This window comes from Mobula hypostoma, chromosome 12 (genome assembly GCF_963921235.1).
Source record: "Mobula hypostoma chromosome 12, sMobHyp1.1, whole genome shotgun sequence".
In the NCBI taxonomy this organism is placed as follows: Eukaryota; Metazoa; Chordata; class Chondrichthyes; order Myliobatiformes; family Myliobatidae; genus Mobula; species Mobula hypostoma.
The window spans coordinates 80,989,308-81,006,498 of record NC_086108.1 but is presented as its reverse complement, the minus strand read 5'-3'; the positions used below and the strand labels follow the sequence as shown (position 1 = coordinate 81,006,498).

The window sequence follows — 17,191 nt, the reverse complement described above, 5'->3', positions numbered from 1 at the left end:
GGGACATTGTTTATTCTGAGAATCATGAAATAACTAATTGTGTAAACACTTTTCCTTCTTGGTGATTGACCAGTAACTCTTGAGTAGATACAAATCAAGCTAAATCCTTTCAAACAAGATTTAATTTGTACTGATATAACAAATATTTGGAAATTTGGAACTGTGCTCTTGATTAAGTACATCTGGGGTGATTGCCTACACATGGGAGTTAGGACCAGGAGTCCTTCAGACCTGCTTTGTCATTCAGGGTAATCCTATAAATTTATTTGAATAAACAATAACCACTGCCACTCCTCCAACCCTCTGCTCCCAGATAATATATTCAACTACAAGGAAAGATTTTCTCCCTGTCCATCTTGTCAAACCCCTTTGGAACATTTATACCTTGGGATCATTTCTCACTCTTCAAAACTTTTCTTGTCCTTCTTCAAAGCATCCTCCCCATTTCACATATGAGCTTTAGTAAACCAACTATAAACTACCTACTATTTGCAACCTTTCTTAACTAAAGAGAACAAAAAGCGAGTTGTATAATGTGGGGTCACCTATACCCTGTGTAATCCTCCCTACTTTTCTGTTCATTTCTCACAGTATTCTATTGCTGTGAAAAATCACTATACTATTGATTTTCTTAATTATTTAAAGTATATGCATGATAGCCTTCCATGAATCTGTCATTAGGGCATCTGGATCTTTTTTTGTACCTAAGAGCTTGCAATCTCTGTCCGTTTAGATAAATGCATTTTTATTTCTCTTGCCAAAATGGACTATTTCTCATTTTCCCACATAATACTCCACAGAATAGATCTTCACACACTTACCTAACCTATTTATCTTTTATGCATGTAGCCACATCCTTTACTGCCTTCCATGTAAAATTTGTAAAATACTGAGATCCCAGCACCTAACTTGTAGCACACTGGTGAAATCAGCGAAATGCAGTAAAACTGCATTCACTGATTTGCCCCATGAGCATTAGAACTGAATTGAATTGACTTTATTTCTTACATCCTTCACATACATGAGAAGTAAAAAATCTTTGCATTATGTCTCCATCTAAATGTACAATGCGCAATCATAGTAATTTAGAATAAATACACTCAAAGCAGCATGAGTTAATCAGTCTGATGGCCTGGTGGAAAGAGACTATTGGTCCTGGCTTAGATGAGATGAATAGAGTGTTAAAGTTTTGATAGTTTAATTATTAAATTAAATCTCAGAAGCAGCCCGTTATCAGGATTTGATATCTCCAAATTCACACGTCGTTCTTGTTATTGGCCAGGCTTTTCCAGGGGTGGGGGAAGGGCAGCAATTAGTCAGAGTCATTCCGCAAGCAAATTCTAGAAATTCCTTCCGTACTATTTCCTTGTTAGTGTCAGTAAATTTGAACTTCTGCCTAATTCCTGGAGATCATAAGCTTTTGGCAAGTTGTGTGAGTGTTTTGATAAATACCTCTGCTGGACTCCAATGTAAAACACAATTTCCTGCAGTTGCCGATAATTTACACTGCGGAATCTGTTTCTTAAACCTGGACTTTGAAAATGATGACTCTATTCATTTCAGAGGAGAGGAAAGGCTATGAAGAGCTGGATCATTTAATGTAATTTTCAATTATATCTATGTAAATAGGAGTACTCAAGTTAATGAAGCAATTGAAATTTTATTTTGTATTTTTCATGTAAGTTATGGTTGGGTGAGCTGTTAGTCAATTTGATTTTTCAACACAATTTTGGATGTGCACTTGTTCCACGCAGTGATGGGGTTTACCTCCAAATGTGCTTGCTGATGAGGCTCTGCAGTTTCTATAAGAAAGTTCTCACCAGAGCCTTGCACTTGGCAAGGAAGTTTGGTGGAAAGATGATCAGAAAGTACTTGTGGCTCATCGCATCCACTGGACAGTAATTTATTTATTTTTTTTTGAAAGTGTTGTTTCCTCAAAGTTATTTTGCTTATGATAGACCACGTTGAAGCTGAACACAAATATAACTTCAGGCTACTTGCATCGTAGGAATTTGGAAAAACAAAAAATAAACTTTTATTGAATATAATGCGTGTAATTACATCATGGTGCTGATGCTTTGCAATAGTTCAACTAAGCTAAAAATGTTTTGTTGATAATTTTTATTTGTACTCAGTGTCTGAGGCTTCTTGCTGAAGTGTCCAACAAAAATCAACCAGCATTGATGGGTTCCAGTTGCCCCGATGCAGTTTCTCCATGACTGCAATGTCCTGGTGAAACCATTCACCCTGCTCATCGCTGACAGTGCCAAGACTTGCAGGGAAGAGGTCTAAATGGGAATGTAGAAAATGAATCTTTAGTGATATGTTGCACTTCACGGTTTTGTATGCTTGAAGCATGTTGTCAGCCAACTGCATGTGGTTTGGTGCTCTGTAGTTGCCAAGAAAATTTTCAACAACATCTTTGAATGCCTTCCATGCAATTTTCTTTGGTGCCACTATAAGTTCTTTGAATTGTCTATCATTGCCAATTTGTTTGATCTGTAAACCGACAAAAATGCCTTTCTTAATCTTGACATCAGTTATTCTGGGTAACATTTGTCATAGATATCGAAATCCTTCATGGAAATTTTTGCACTTAATGACAGCAGATTCTATCCTTGCAGTCTTGAAACCAGTAATTTTGTTTTTGCCTTTGATAAACCCAAGTTTCTGACCAGGTTATTTCATTCTGATTGAGTTATAAGATGATGCTCACTCAACATAAAGGGTTCAAAATCAGTACCAGTGCTGTTTTCCGTTCCTGGCTTGTGCATCATGGTGTCTTTGGCTGCTTTCTCTAGACTCCATGTCTCTGGTGACTTTGGTACAGGAAGACTATTGTCATGTAGCACGGGTCTCATGGCTGAAGGAAGATTAGGGTATTCAATGGATTTCTTGCTTTTAGCAGAGAAACCAGACACACTGGTCAGGCAGAAGTAGCAGACTGTCACATGGTTCTCACCATATCATTGGGACAGAATTAGCAGTCTGTCACCTTTTGTTCTCACCATTTCATTAGGACAGCGAACAGCATTGACCACCGAGTACCATTGAGCCAAGCTCTGAAATCGACAGTACATATTGAACAACAAATGTGTGGAGCCTAGGCTCATAGGCTTTCTTAATAAGAGGAGTCATGCACCTTTTTTGAGATTTAAGCATATACTTGCCACAAATACAATAGAAAATATCGCAGCTGTAACATTGACGAGACATTTTGCTATCACAAATACTCGTGAAAATACAATTACTTTATTATAATGTGTATGCACCGGGGTCCCCAACCCTTTTTACACCGTGGACCGATTTAATATTGACAATATTCTTGCGGACCGGCCAACCAAGGGGGGTGCGGTTAATCACGACTGGAATATAGGTGATAAGTCAACTATAAGTCACTTATCAGTGGCTAATATACTCAATTTTGTTTCTAAGAGGGTTTATCTGATTAATTTAATATTAAACACACCGCATATTTTCCTCGCATGAATATAGTGATAAGTCAATTATAAGTCATAAGAGGGTCCCTTATGTCCAGTCTATTCTGCAATTTAGTTTTCGTTGCATTCATTGCAGAAAACATCGCTTCGCAGAGATATAATGTTGGAAATGGAAGCAACGTTTTCAGTGCTTTCATGGCTATCTCAGGATGTTCAGCCTTGACTTTGATCCAGATTGCCGACAGATCAAACATACTTTTCAGCCCACTGTCATTTGCAAGCTTGAGGAGTTGATCTTCTTCCTGCGCTGACATGGATGATTCACCGGGGACATTCACAAAAGGGTCACGGACCCAATCCTTTGCACATCTTGGGTCATTTGCGTTTGGGAAGTAACGCTCGAATTCTGTCAACAGCGAAGATAGGTGTTCACACACCAGCTGTGAGCCTCACTCTCTCCCAGATTCCCAGCTAATGTTGGGAACATGTCAAATGTGCCCCTGTCCACTCGCCGTCCCCAGTTCCAGTTTGGCTGTGAAAGCAGACACTTTATCTGCCAACTTGAAGACAATTGTCATTCTCCTCTGAAGTGACAAATTGAGTTCGTTGAGCAGGTTGAATATGTCACACAGATAAGCCAGTTTTGCTATCCACTCCTCATCACTGAAGTGTGCTGCCAGCGGTGACTTTCTTCCTGAAAGAAATCTCTGTAGCTGCTCTCTTAACTCAAAGACCCTGGTCGGGGCTCTCCCCCTTGATAGCCACCTGACTACAGTGTGTAAGAGAAGGCATTTGTGCTCTATATCCATTTCCTCGCAAAGCTGCTCAAACAGACTTGAGTTAAGGGCTTTTGCTTTGATGTGATTGATAATGTCAACAATGTCACTCAATACGCTGTTAAGATCAAGTGACGTTTTTCAGCTAACCACATTTCCCTGGGTGTGACACCGTGTGTAGACTGGCATTCAGGAGCAACCTCTTTGACTCGGGTAGTGAAACCACTCGTTAAGCCGTTCCAACAGCTGTGCTTCGATGTCCTCCGCTATGTCATCGTTTCTTCCTGAAACTGTGGTAGCTGAAAGAGAAACCTGTGCCATCTTGTTAACTCGCAAACACGAGGAAATCTGCAGATACTGGAATTTCAAGCAACGCACATAAAAGTTGCCGGTGAACACAGCAGGCCAGGCAGCATTTCTAGGAAGAGGTACAGTCGACGTTTCGGGCCGAGACCCTGCATCAGGACTAACTGAAAGAAGAGCTAGTAAGAGATTTGAAAGGGGGAGGGGGAGGGGGAGATTCAAAATGATAGGAGAAGACAGGAGGGGGAGGGATGGAGCCAAGAGCTGGACAGGTGATAGGCAAAAGGGATATGAGAGGATCATGGGACAGAAGGCCTAGGGAGAAAAAAGGGTGAGGAGGGAAGCCCAGAGGATGGGCAAGGGGTATAGTGAGAGGGACAGAGGGAGAAAAAGAACGTGTGTGTGTGTGTATAAAAAAAAATAACGGATGGGGTACGAGGAGGAGGTGGGACATTAGCGGAAGTTTGAGAAGTCAATGTTCATGCCATCAGGTTGGAGGCTACCCAGACGGAATATAGATTATGAAGACACGTAGTCCTCTTTTATTGTCATTTAGTAATGCATGCATTAAGAAATGATACATTATTTCCTCCGGTGTGGTATCACAAAACACAGGACAGACCAAGACTGAAACAACTGACAAAACCACATAATTATAACATAGTTACAACAGTGCACAATACCATAACTTGATGAAGAAGTCCATGAGCACAGTCAAGTACAGTTTCTCAAATGTCCCACATCTCGCGCAGATGGGACAAGGAAGAAAAACTCTCCCTGCCATGCTGACCACAATCCGACTCTGAGTCATCTGAAAACTTCAAGCTCTGATCAGCTCTCCAACACTGAGTACTGAGCACCATCTCTGTCCGAACGATTCGACCTCCTTCTCGGTCGCCAAAAAGCAGGCAAGGCCGGGGATTTTGAGGCCTACCCTCCGAAAGATTCCCGACCACACAGTAACGACAGCAGCGGACGGGCGTTTCAGAGATTTCTCCAGATGTTCCTCTGTGCTTTCACGTCCATTCTCCATCAAATCAGAATTGTCCGCAGCCCCTATTTAACAGATACGATATTGTTTTTCACCAGAGGGCTGCGCACACGCAGGCACGCCACCAACACACAATATAAGGTGTTGTTCCTCCAACCTGAGTGTGACTTCATCTTTACAGTAGAGGAGGCCGTGGATAGACATATCAGAATGGGAATGGGATGTGGAATTAAAATGTGTGGCCACTGGGAGATCCTGCATTCTCTGGTGGACAGAGCGTAGGTGTTCAGCGAAACGATCTCCCAGTATGCGTCGGGTCTCACCAATATACAGAAGGCCACATCAGGAGCACCGGACGCAGTATATCACCCCAGCTGACTCACAGGTGAAGTGTCGCTTCACCTGGGAGGACTGTCTGGGGCCCTGAATGGTAGTGAGGGAGAAAGTGTAGGGGCATGTGTAGCACTTGTTCCACTTACAAGGGTAAGTGCCAGGAGGGAGATCGGTGGGGAGGGATGGGGGGGGGAACGAAGGGACAAGGGAGTCGCGTAGGGAGCGATCCCTGCGGAAAGCGGGGAGGGGGGGATGTGCTTAGTGGTGCGATACCGTCGGAGGTGGCGGAAGTTACGGAGAATTATATGTTGGACTCGGAGGCTGGTGGGGTGGTTGGTGACGACAGGGGGAACCCTATTCCTAGTGGGGTGACGGGAGGATGGAATGAGAGCAGATGTGCGTGAAATGGGGGAGATGCGTTTGAGAGCAGGGTTGATGGTGGAGGAAGGGAAGCCCCTTTCTTTAAAAAAGGAGGACATCTCCTTCATCCTGTAATGAAAAGCCTCATCCTGAGAGCAGATGCGGCAGAGACAGAGGAATTGCGAGAAGGGGGTGGCATTTTTGCAAGAGACAGGGTGAGAAGAGGAATAGTCCAGATAGCTGTGACAGTCAGTAGGCTTATAATAGACATCAGTAGATAAGCTGTCTCCAGAGATAGAGACAGAAAGATCTAGAAAGTGGAGGGAGGTGTTGGAAATAGACCAGGTAAACTTGAGGGCAGGGTGAAAGTTAGAGGCAAAGTTAATTAAGTCAACGAGCTCAGTATGTATGCAGGAAGCAGTGCCAATGCAGTCGTCGATGTAGCGAAGGAAAAGTGGGGGACAGATACCAGAATAGGTTTGGAACATAGATTGTTCCACAAAGCCAACAAAAAGGCAGGCATGGCTAGGACCCATGCGGGTGCCCATAGCTACACCTTTAGTTTGGAGGAAGTGGGAGGAGCCAAAGGAGAAATTATTAAGAGTAAGGACTAATTCCGCTAGACGGAGCAGAGTGGTGGTAGAGGGGAACTGGTTAGGTCTGGAATCCAAAAAGAAGCGGAGAGCTTTGAGACCTTCCTGATGGGGGATGGAAGTATATAGCGACAGGACATCCATGGTGAAAATAAAGCGGTGGAGGCCAGGGGACTTAAAATCATCGAAAAGTTTCAGAGCGTGGGAAGTGTCACAAACATAGATAGGAAGGGATTGAACAAGGGGTGATAAAACAGTGTCAAGGTATGCAGAAATGAGTTCGGTGGGGCAGGAGCAAGCTGAGACAATAGGTCTACCTGGACAGGCAGGTTTGTGGATCTTGGGTAGGAGGTAGAAAGGGGAAGTGTGGGGTGTGGGAACTATAAGGTTGGTAGCAGTGGATGGGAGATCCCCTGAGCGGATAAAGTTGGTAATGGTGTGGGAGACAATGGCCTGGTGCTCCTTAGTGGGGTCACGATCGAGGGGTAAATAAGAGGAGCTTATGTTAGCTGCAGCTTCTCCCAACAGTTCATGACACATGTCCTTGGCAGCAGGCAGAATCAATTCTTCACTAACAGTGAAAGGCTTCTTAGCCTTAGCAATACGGCTAGCCACTAAGTACAACGCTCTCAGAGCAGCAGCATTTGTGGAGGTGGTGGCTCTCAACACTTGCTTCTGTCCCTCTTGCTCATGTTTTTCCGCTCAAAAAAACTCAACGGGTTTATCTTTAAGTGAAGGGTGCTTGGACTCAAGGTGCCGAAGCAGTTTTGAGGGCTTCAATGCCTCATTAGACAGCTTGTCTCCACATATCACACAGGGGGCTTGGAGCGTGCAAGTCACCGGTCGCATTAAAGCCATATTTTATGTACAACTGGTTGTATTTTCTGTTGAAGGAAGCTTTTTTTTTGCAGTCTCGGCCTCAGCTGTCTCTGCGTTATCATCATCATTAGGCCTTTTATGTTCCCTACCATCTCTTCCAAAGAAACCCTCAAGCGATGTTTGATTTTTACTCATCGAGTAGTTGTAGGTTCATGACTGACTGATAACTTCGCGTGCATTCAAGTTCAACAGTGAGCATGACAGGGAATGAGGAAAGGTGCAGCTGACTCATATCGTTTCCTCGCGGCCCGGTAGCACATGCTTTGCGGTCCGGTACCGGTCCACAGCCCGGTGGTTGGGGACCAATGGCAGACACAATATGCTATGCGTGTAGAACATGCGCAAACTGATATAATGCATAAACGCAATGCATAGAATAGACAAGATAGAAAACTTCCCAGATTACATTGTGGTCTACATTTTAATTGATTTATAAATTGAAATGACAAATATAGCTGAGATTTTTTTTTGATGGGGAAATTTCATGGTGATTTTCATGATCAGCAGCCCAAAATCTTTGTTGTGCAGTGTTATTTGAAAATAAATGGAAGCACTTTAGAGTTCATTCACACATGCATTTCAAAGTCCTTACAGGAAATTAATTGTATTTTTGTATCCAACTTGAGTCTACAAGGTTGCTTCTAAAAGATGATGTTGCTTTTTTTTAATAGGACCTCAGGGCAGACTTCTGCAAATAATAACTCTTCCAGGTCTCATGCGATCTTTCAAATTATTCTGCGAAGGAATGATAAGCTTTATGGCCAGTTTTCCTTCATTGATCTGGCTGGAAATGAGCGAGGTGCTGATACCAGCAGTGCAGACAGACAAACACGAATGGAAGGTGCAGAAATTAATAAGAGTCTACTTGCATTGAAGGTAGTATTTATCACCTGGATATATAAATAGACGCATAAAAACTATATTTTGTGCTTTTGTTCAATGAGTAATTGTTTAATGAATATTATCATATTCCAGAAAAGTTGATGCCACCAAGAAGAAAGGAAAATAACCCAATGAAAAGTTTATTGCATTAGCGTGAACAACAGTATCAGAATAATAACAAAAACAACAGGAAATCTGCAGATGCTGGAAATTCAAGCAACATACATCAAAGTTGCTGGTGAACGCAGCAGGCCAAGCAGCATCTATAGGAAGAGGTGCAGTCGACGTTTCAGGCCGAGACCCTTCGTCAGGGATCCCTTACTCACTCTTCCTTCAGTTAGTCCTGACGAAGGGTCTCGGCCTGAAACGTCAACTGCACCTCTTCCTATAGATGCTGCTTGGCCTGCTGCGTTCACCAGCAACTTTGATGTATGTTGTTATCAGAATAATAAGATGGCTTTGGCTTGTCGTGTCAGTGCTAGTTATTGTAAAACAGTTACTGTCTAATTGACCAAACTGTTCCATTGTCTTGGATTGCTTTGCTGTGAAGTACCTATCAAATCCTTTCTGTAAATTGCATTTGAATTTACTTTTTCTTCCCTTTCAAGAAGCTTGTTAGAGATTAAAAGCTCCCAGATAACGTTTCCCCTCTTGTTTTGCCTATGACCTTGCCTCTTTCTTTTCTGTTTAATTTCACAGCTTTGAATTGTAGTTATTGAAACATAACTTTTAAAAAAACTTGTTAATGCTGACACCATGGGAAGATGATAGTTATGTTTAATTTTGCAACAGAGTTGTGCTGGATTATTATGAGCTCTACAGAGTTTCAAGAATTTAAGTGGTTTTCCAATTGAGGTAAATGTAGATGGGAGACAATATTTCCTAATATTTCAAAAGTAAATATTCATACAATAATCAAAACAAGCAGGTAAAGTGCATGACAATTAGGATCATTAGTATACTCTCAATGGAAGGTGCAGAGCTTGTAGGAAAATGGTGGCTTTGGCGTGTCAGTCCATAATACGTGTTCTCTAAAATGCTAGTAAACAATTTAATCAGATATAATTATGCATAATTAGGTCTCTTTTGAATATTATAAATTATTTGATTATTTTGTATGTTACATAATCCAAATGTGCTGTAACTAATACAATTGACTGTCGTAGGAGTTTTGGTAGGTTGATTCAGAAGATAAAGTTAAAGGGCAAAAGTTTAGGGGTAACTTGAGGGGGAACTACTTTACTCAGAGAGTCGTGGCTGTGTGGAATGAGCTTCCAGCAGAAGTGGTTGAGGCAGGTTTGATGTTGTCATTTAAAGTTAAACTGGACAGCTAAATGGGCAGGAAAGGAATGGAGGGTTATGGGCTGAGTGCAGGTCGGTGGGACTAGGTGAGAGTAAGAGTTCGGCACGGACTAGAAGGGCCAAGATGGCCTGTTTCCGTGCTGTAATTGTTAATGGTTATATATGGTTATAATTAATTGGGACACATCAGGATCAGTATATTTTGGCCCAATTAGTTGAAAGTTCATGGAAGTGATTAAAAAGTTGTATATTTAAACACTACCAATGTTCTACAGTACTGTAAACTGTGAATTAGTTCCTAATAGTTACTGACAGAGGAATTCATCTAGTGTACACAATGAACAAAATCAGTGCAGACACCTAGTGCAGATGATGAACTGCCTTAAAACAATGCTATCAATGATTGCATCCTCCAAATCTTCATTTTCATTGCAACATTGAAGATGATTTTGAATACCTTCAAATTCCATGTAGTTCGTAACTTGTTGAAGTAGAGAAATAGTTTCACTCCCAGCCGTTTTGGCATCTCCAAGCCTGAATGCTTGAAACTGCAGTGAACAAAACGGTTCTGAATTGTCTTGCTGCATATTTCTCGCCAGCTATCAGTGTCAAAAATTGCTGCTTTTTAAACAAATACGTGCAACTGATTCTATTTTAAAAACTGTTTGCTCTTAAGCACAGTGTATAACCGCATGTGACACTAATCAGAACCTGATTGGCAACAGTGACCTGTCCCAGTTAAGCAGTTTAATATCCCTAAACTAAGGGAATCCCTGTAATTTTCTCTTTGTTTCTGTTCTTTGAGAGTTGCCCCAAATAAGCGGGTGCCCTGATTATCAGGAATCCACTGTATTCTGAGATGTCACTATTTGAAATTATTATAAGATTGAATTGGAAGATCAAATGTAGGATCACTGATAACATTTGATAATTGCTAGAATAATGGAGGAGCATCAGTATCTTGATTGTTGCCCATCTAAACCATTTTTTAAAGAAAGTTTTCTAATTTTTTTTTCTTTATCAAAGTTCAAAGTAAAATTTATCAGAGTACATACATGTCACCACATGCAACCCTGAGATTCTTTTTCTGCGGGCATACTTAAATCTGTAGGAGAGTAACTGTAAACGGGATCGATGGACAACAAACTATGCAAATATAAATAAATAGCAATGAATAACGAGCATGAAATGACCAGATAAAGTGTCCTTAAAGTGAGACCATTGGTTGTGGGACCACCCTTTTGTTCAAGAACCTGATGGTTGAGGGGTAGTACCCTGGTGGTACATGTCCTGAGTCACTTGTATCTTCTACCTGATGGCAGCAGCCAAAAAAGAGCATGGCCTGGGTGGTAAGGATTTTTGATGATGGATGCACCTTTTGTACGGCAATGTTTCATGTAGATGTGCTCAATGTTTGGAAGGATTTTACCCCGTGATGTACTGGGCCTAATCCACTACCTTTTGTAGGATATTCCACTCAAAGGCATTGGTGTTCCCATACCAGGCTACAATGCAGACAGTCAGCACACTTTCCACCACACATCTATAGAGGTTTTCCAAGATACCTTCTTAGAGATCCTTTATCTCCGTGTGGAGATGCACTCTGGTTAACAAAGCAGTATACTAGATTAGAGGAAGGCATAAGGAATGAGGGAATGAAAATGCAGAATTGAGTTTGTACATTGTGTAGATGTTGTCAATGCATGGGAATTTTTGGCTGAACAGTTATGGTGAACTCATGGAGATATGAGACAAGTTCCTATCAGAGGATGCAGGAGAAGTTCAGGGGATGAGTTAGGTTGTACTTTGTGTGCCATTATACATAATGCAAGAACAAGGATGTGTTGCTGAGGCTTTATGAGGCACTGGTGAAGCCTCACCTTGAGTATTATGAACAGTTTTGGGCTCCTTATCTAAGAAAAGAAGTGCTGACATTGAAGAGGGTTCAGAGGAAGTTCACAAGATTGAAAGGGTTAGCATTCAAGGAACATTTGATAGCTCTGGGTCTGTACTCACTGGAATTTAGAAGGTTGAGGGGGGATCTCATTGAAACCTTTCAAATGTTGAAAGGCCCATATGGAATAGATGTGGAAAGAATGTTTCCCATGGTGGGGAAGTCTTGGACAAGAGGGCATGGCCTCAGCATAGAGGGACATCCATTTAAAACAAATGTGGAGAAATTTCTTTAGCCAAAGAGTGATGAATTTGTGGAATTTATTACCACAGGCAGCTGTGGAGGCCAGGTCGTTGGGTGTACTTAAGGCAGGACTTAATAGGTTCTTGATTGGCCACGGCATCAAAGGTTACAGGGAGAAGGCTGGGATTGTACATTGGAAGGATATGGAAGGAGTGGAGCTGAGGTGGCGGGGGGGTGGAGTGGGGAGGATCAGTCATGATTGAAAGGCGGAGCAGACTTGATGGGCCAAATGGCCTAATTCTGCTCTTATATCCTATGGTCTTGTAGATTTCTTTCTGCTGAAATGATACTTCCAACTCAGCAGAAGGTTAACTGAAATTTGTCTAATTTGTTGTACTGCTTCACTGAAATGGTACCTTTCGAAGCCTTTAAAGGTACAACTGAGCAGTTTATAAACATATGTTTTGCAATAATTCTTTATTTTCTATTAGGAGTGCATTCGATCATTGGGCCAGAATAATATCTATACACCTTTTCGAGCAAGCAAACTGACCTTGGTACTAAGAGATTCATTTATTGGTGAAAATTCAAGGACCTGCATGGTATGGTTTCTTTCCTTGATGAAGATTTGCTCCTTGCAATTTGTGATTTTGTTTTGAAGCTAGTAATTGAATGCTCTTACAGTTGTATAATTTAAGAGTGGCATGTGGTATTGTGGATTTTTTTCCCCAAAACAATTTAATGATCTGACACTTCAATATCCAAGATTAAGGTTCTTCAGTGTTTCAAATGGGTATCAATATTAACAATGAAGTGTGTTTATAATATGACTTAATTGTTTTATGTTTGGGTATGGTTCTACAGGTAATATCAGCTCTTCAGTAGCCATATAAATGATAATACTGCATATTATGTACTTGTGACTTCTTTAATGATGCAAGAATGTCAGTATCCAAGTTTTCGGATTTTAGTTTCCAACAGCAGTTGCTGGGAAGTAATTGACTATTTATGACTTCCTGTATGCACCACTGAATATGATGCATACAGTGCATATGAACTGAATTCTATATCGAATAATCAACCAAAGATGTATCTAGCCACAGCTCAAATGCATGCATAGCATAGCAACTAACTTTTATTTCAAGCTTCAAGGCCATAAGGAAATGGTGAGCAGACTTTGCCAAGTGGCTCAAATTTTACACTGTTTTAATGACTAGCTGTAGTGGGCAATGGGCATATCTCTTGTTCTGCATAGGAGATTATTCAAAAGAAAGTGAAAGATTTATTATCCAACACTGTTACAGGAGTATTTATGACTTCACTGTGGGAGGTGTGGAAACATGCACAAATTTCAAAAATATATTTAGATTTGTGTGAGGGAAAAGGTGTCCAATGTTGCCCTTGTATAGATCCATGGGGAGCCTTTTGTCAATATCATCAGGTAACGCTTTCTTTCTTTTCTAGATTGCAATGATTTCACCGGGTTTGAGTTCCTGCGAACACACTCTAAACACATTAAGATATGCAGACAGGTAACAACTCAAGCTTTACAGTTGAATTCCCAGATTGTAGTATGAGCAAGACGCTGTATTCAACCGATTCGAGGTGCTCTGCAAGTTACTCACATCAAGTATTAATTCCTTTCATTCAAATACTTAAAAGTTGTACGGGGAGAGTTTTTGCTTGGGTGTTAAATGAACACAGTTACTCAGAAGTACAGGTATTCCTCAATTTACAAAGGAGTCACTTTTCAGGAAAAGAGAGTTAACCAAAACTTTAAGTCATAAAGGTCCATGAACAAGAGAAAATCTGCAGATGCTGGAAATCAAAGTAATACACACAAAATGCTGGAGGAATTCAGTAGGCCAGGCAGCATCTACAGAAAGGAGTACAGTTAACGTTTTGGACCAAGGTCCTTCAGCAGAACTGCTGAAGGGTCTTCACCCAAAACGTCGACAATTTACTCTTTTTCCATAGATGCTGCCTGGCCTGCTGAATTCCTCTAGCATTTGTGTGGATTACCTAAATCATAAAGGTATCATAAATGTGAAAACTCTAGTTTTGTTCCAGAGCTGAAGAATCTTGCTCAAATAAGCCTTGACATTTAATATAAGGATCTGAAATAATATTTCATTAACAGTTAAGATGTGAATTAAACATAATGTACCTGTTGGAGGTAATTAAGTAAAAAGAACAAGCTTCTAAGAGATCTCGCTGGGGTGAAACTGGAAAAGGCAGAACCACAAAAGCATGTGTGGCTTCTTAAACTTTGTTGCTTGTTATTTGGTAATTACAGAAATGTTGAATTGTACTCAAATCTGTTCAAGGGTAAAAGAGCTTGGTGTTGAAGAAGTTCCCAATGAACCAGAATGCTCCACATTCTCTAAAGATAAAAAACTCAATGAATCCTTGGAACAGTCTGATATTCGGTTGCTGTGTGAGAAAATTGTAAGTATAGTTTTGAACTGCTGTTTTGAAATAACTTCTGAGAGTCAGTAGTGAATGTTTTGAAATGATACTAACAATGTTGCCCAGGCAGAATACTATCTGCAGTAAAAGACTGATAATCTGGCAACCTCAGAACCAACAGATTTTTTTAGACTATTGAATGGGTACTTTTAAATTGCCCTTTTTATTTAGATCTTATGCGATGGTATAATTTTTCCAGTGAACCGGGTGAGTTTAAATGAAGAGTGGTGTTTAGCTGGGGTGGGTGCAGTCCTGGTTAACCCAATTCCAACCAATGATAATGCATTGGAACGCTTCTACTGTTTCCACAGGAATGACTCCTTTATTTTTGTTGACAAATATTCTGATCCTTTCTATTCTGAAACAAGAGTTTGAAGTAATGAGAATCTTTTAATGTTTCGTTCTTTGAAGTTCAGTGCTGGGTTCAATGTACCAGGAATTTAGAGTATATGTTCTTTGTTTTTGCATCTTTTTTGAGCTGCCACATCTGATGTTCATTTCATTCAGGAAGAGAACAATGTTTTGTATGTTCAATTTTTATAGGGTTTACTTTAAAGAATAGGGATTCTGTATACGTTTGGTTAACAGCTTCAATGTCCATTCAATCTTTTTCCTTTGTCTACCTGGCCGAAACATGGGCAGACTCCAGTTCCAATAGAGAAAGAGGAGGGTTTTGGGGATAAGGACGTTCAGTTTTGTGGGAGCAAAATCCAAAGGTGTCTGTGATGTATGATGGTAGAAATAACAAAAATCTTAGATTCAAAGGATATAATCTAGTCCCAATAAGTCATAATTTATTCAGCCTACTGAATTTATTCATTGAAAGCATCTCAAGTATTAATATTGACTGTAATGACACCAATTGCTAACATAATGTGATCTTAAGAAATTGATGCAGCTTTAGTGTAAAATAGATCAGCAGTGTACAACTTTTGACTTTAAGCACATGAAAAGATCTTCATTGCAGAAATTAACACTGCATTTTTTTAACATCTGGTGCTCAGTATCTATTGCATTCACAGTTGATACATGAATTTAAACAATATCTGCTGTTTGTATTGTTTACAGATCTTGTTTGGTGGAATAATTTGACTAAATTTGTTTAAATATTGGATTTTACAAAAGGAATTATCTATTAATATTGCCCAAGAGAACTGGAAACAATGCTCCTGATTTTTAGTTTTCCTTGCTACCGAATGTAGTCTAACCTCTGTTTATAGTAATTCCTGTAGACCGCACTGTCTTTCTCACTTTCCTATCTGATGTTGTCTTTAAGCCCGGCAAAAATGAAGTTCTAAGTGAGAAGGTTACAGCGCAAGGTGGTTTGGACGTATCTCAGGTTAGGCTAATAGTCTTTTTAAGAGCTTTCCCAAACTTCAGGGCTGTTTCAGATTTTATTCAGGGCAGTACTTAAAATCTGCACCATTAAAATTTATATTCCTTAATTTTCTTAGAGCAGGCATTCTTTATGAGTAACCATCCAAAATAACACACACAAATTGCCGAAGGAACTCAAAAGGTCAGGCAGCATCTATGGAGGGGAGTAAGCAGTCGATGTTTGAGGTTGAGACTTTTCATCAGGGCTTATCAATATGATATTTTGGTATCCAGATATTTTTGTAATATATGAGCTTGTGGAGAGTTGTGGATCTGTGGAATGCTCTGCCTCAGAAGGCAGTGGAGGCCAATTGTCTGGATGCTTTCAAGAAAGAGTTAGATAGAGCTCTTAATGATAGCGGAGTCAAGGAATATGGGGAGAAGGCAGGAACGGGGTACTGATTGTGGATGATCAGCCATGATCACAGTGAATGGCGGTGCTGGCTCAAAGGGCCGAATGGCCTACTCCTGCATCTATTGTCTTGGTGAGATGGTCTAGATTTAGGCTTAAATTATATACATGATTATTTCTTATGGATTTGGCGTGCTTTAAATTTGACAGCATTTTTGTGCGTATAAAAATCATTTGTAAATAGTAGGTCTTCCAACATTCAGTTTAACCAGATTTTTGCACTTAACAGTGCAGTGGAAGCACACCCTGCTGACTTTAAAGCTTAAAATCTTTTGTAAGTTTTCTTTCCAGATTGGTCACTGTTGGTCTGTTGTCTTTTTTTTGCTTGAGGATGTATGTTGCTAACGTACTTGCATTTTTTGCCAGTCTAATTGCTTAAAGATATTGAGCTGCCTTTGAACCCCTGTCGTCCTTCCCACAGTGCCTTTAGGCATCCAGTGAAGAAATCTCAATATTTTCCTCTGCAATGCAGTTCATGGATATTATTGGAATGCGATTGTGACTGACAATGGGGCATTTTGCAGGTTGTACACAATCCAGCCATGGTGCAGGAATAATCCAGGCTGGTAGATGATGTGCCAATCCAGTGGGCTGCTTTGTCCATTGATTTGACTCTTGTGGGTGGTGGAAGAAGTTGAGTTGTTAGTAAGCAAGTCAATTGATAGAGGATACTGTGTCTCTGTCTTACTTTTAGCTACAGAAAATGGCTATTTCAGCTGAATTTTGAGTCAGTAGTGATACTCCTACCCTCCAACCCACCACAGGATTTTGTTGATAAGGGTCAAAACTAATCAGCAGACTCCAGGACCTGGGCCTCAATACCACCTTGTGCAATTTGATCCTGGATTTCCTCCCTTGCAGACCCCGGTCAGTTTGGATTGGCAAAAGCATCTCCACAATCAGCACCTGTACAGGTGCACCGCAGGGACGTGTGCTT

The 17,191-nt window shown here is 40.7% G+C and overlaps 1 protein-coding gene across 3 annotated transcripts in view; it reads left to right on the top strand.

The window, feature by feature from the left end:
• kif2c (kinesin family member 2C) overlaps positions 1 to 17,191 on the top strand; it is a 71,590-nt gene that overhangs the window by 42,745 nt on the left and 11,654 nt on the right. For 2 of the 3 annotated variants that reach the window (XM_063065005.1, XM_063065002.1), the window contains 5 exons: positions 8,347 to 8,551; positions 12,488 to 12,598; positions 13,461 to 13,528; positions 14,324 to 14,444; positions 15,742 to 15,804. In XM_063065005.1, coding sequence (XP_062921075.1) covers positions 8,347 to 8,551; positions 12,488 to 12,598; positions 13,461 to 13,528; positions 14,324 to 14,444; positions 15,742 to 15,804 — 568 coding nt within the window. The remainder of the gene's footprint in view (positions 1 to 8,346; positions 8,552 to 12,487; positions 12,599 to 13,460; positions 13,529 to 14,323; positions 14,445 to 15,741; positions 15,805 to 17,191) is intronic. The other variant, XM_063065006.1, reaches the window with a different exon arrangement.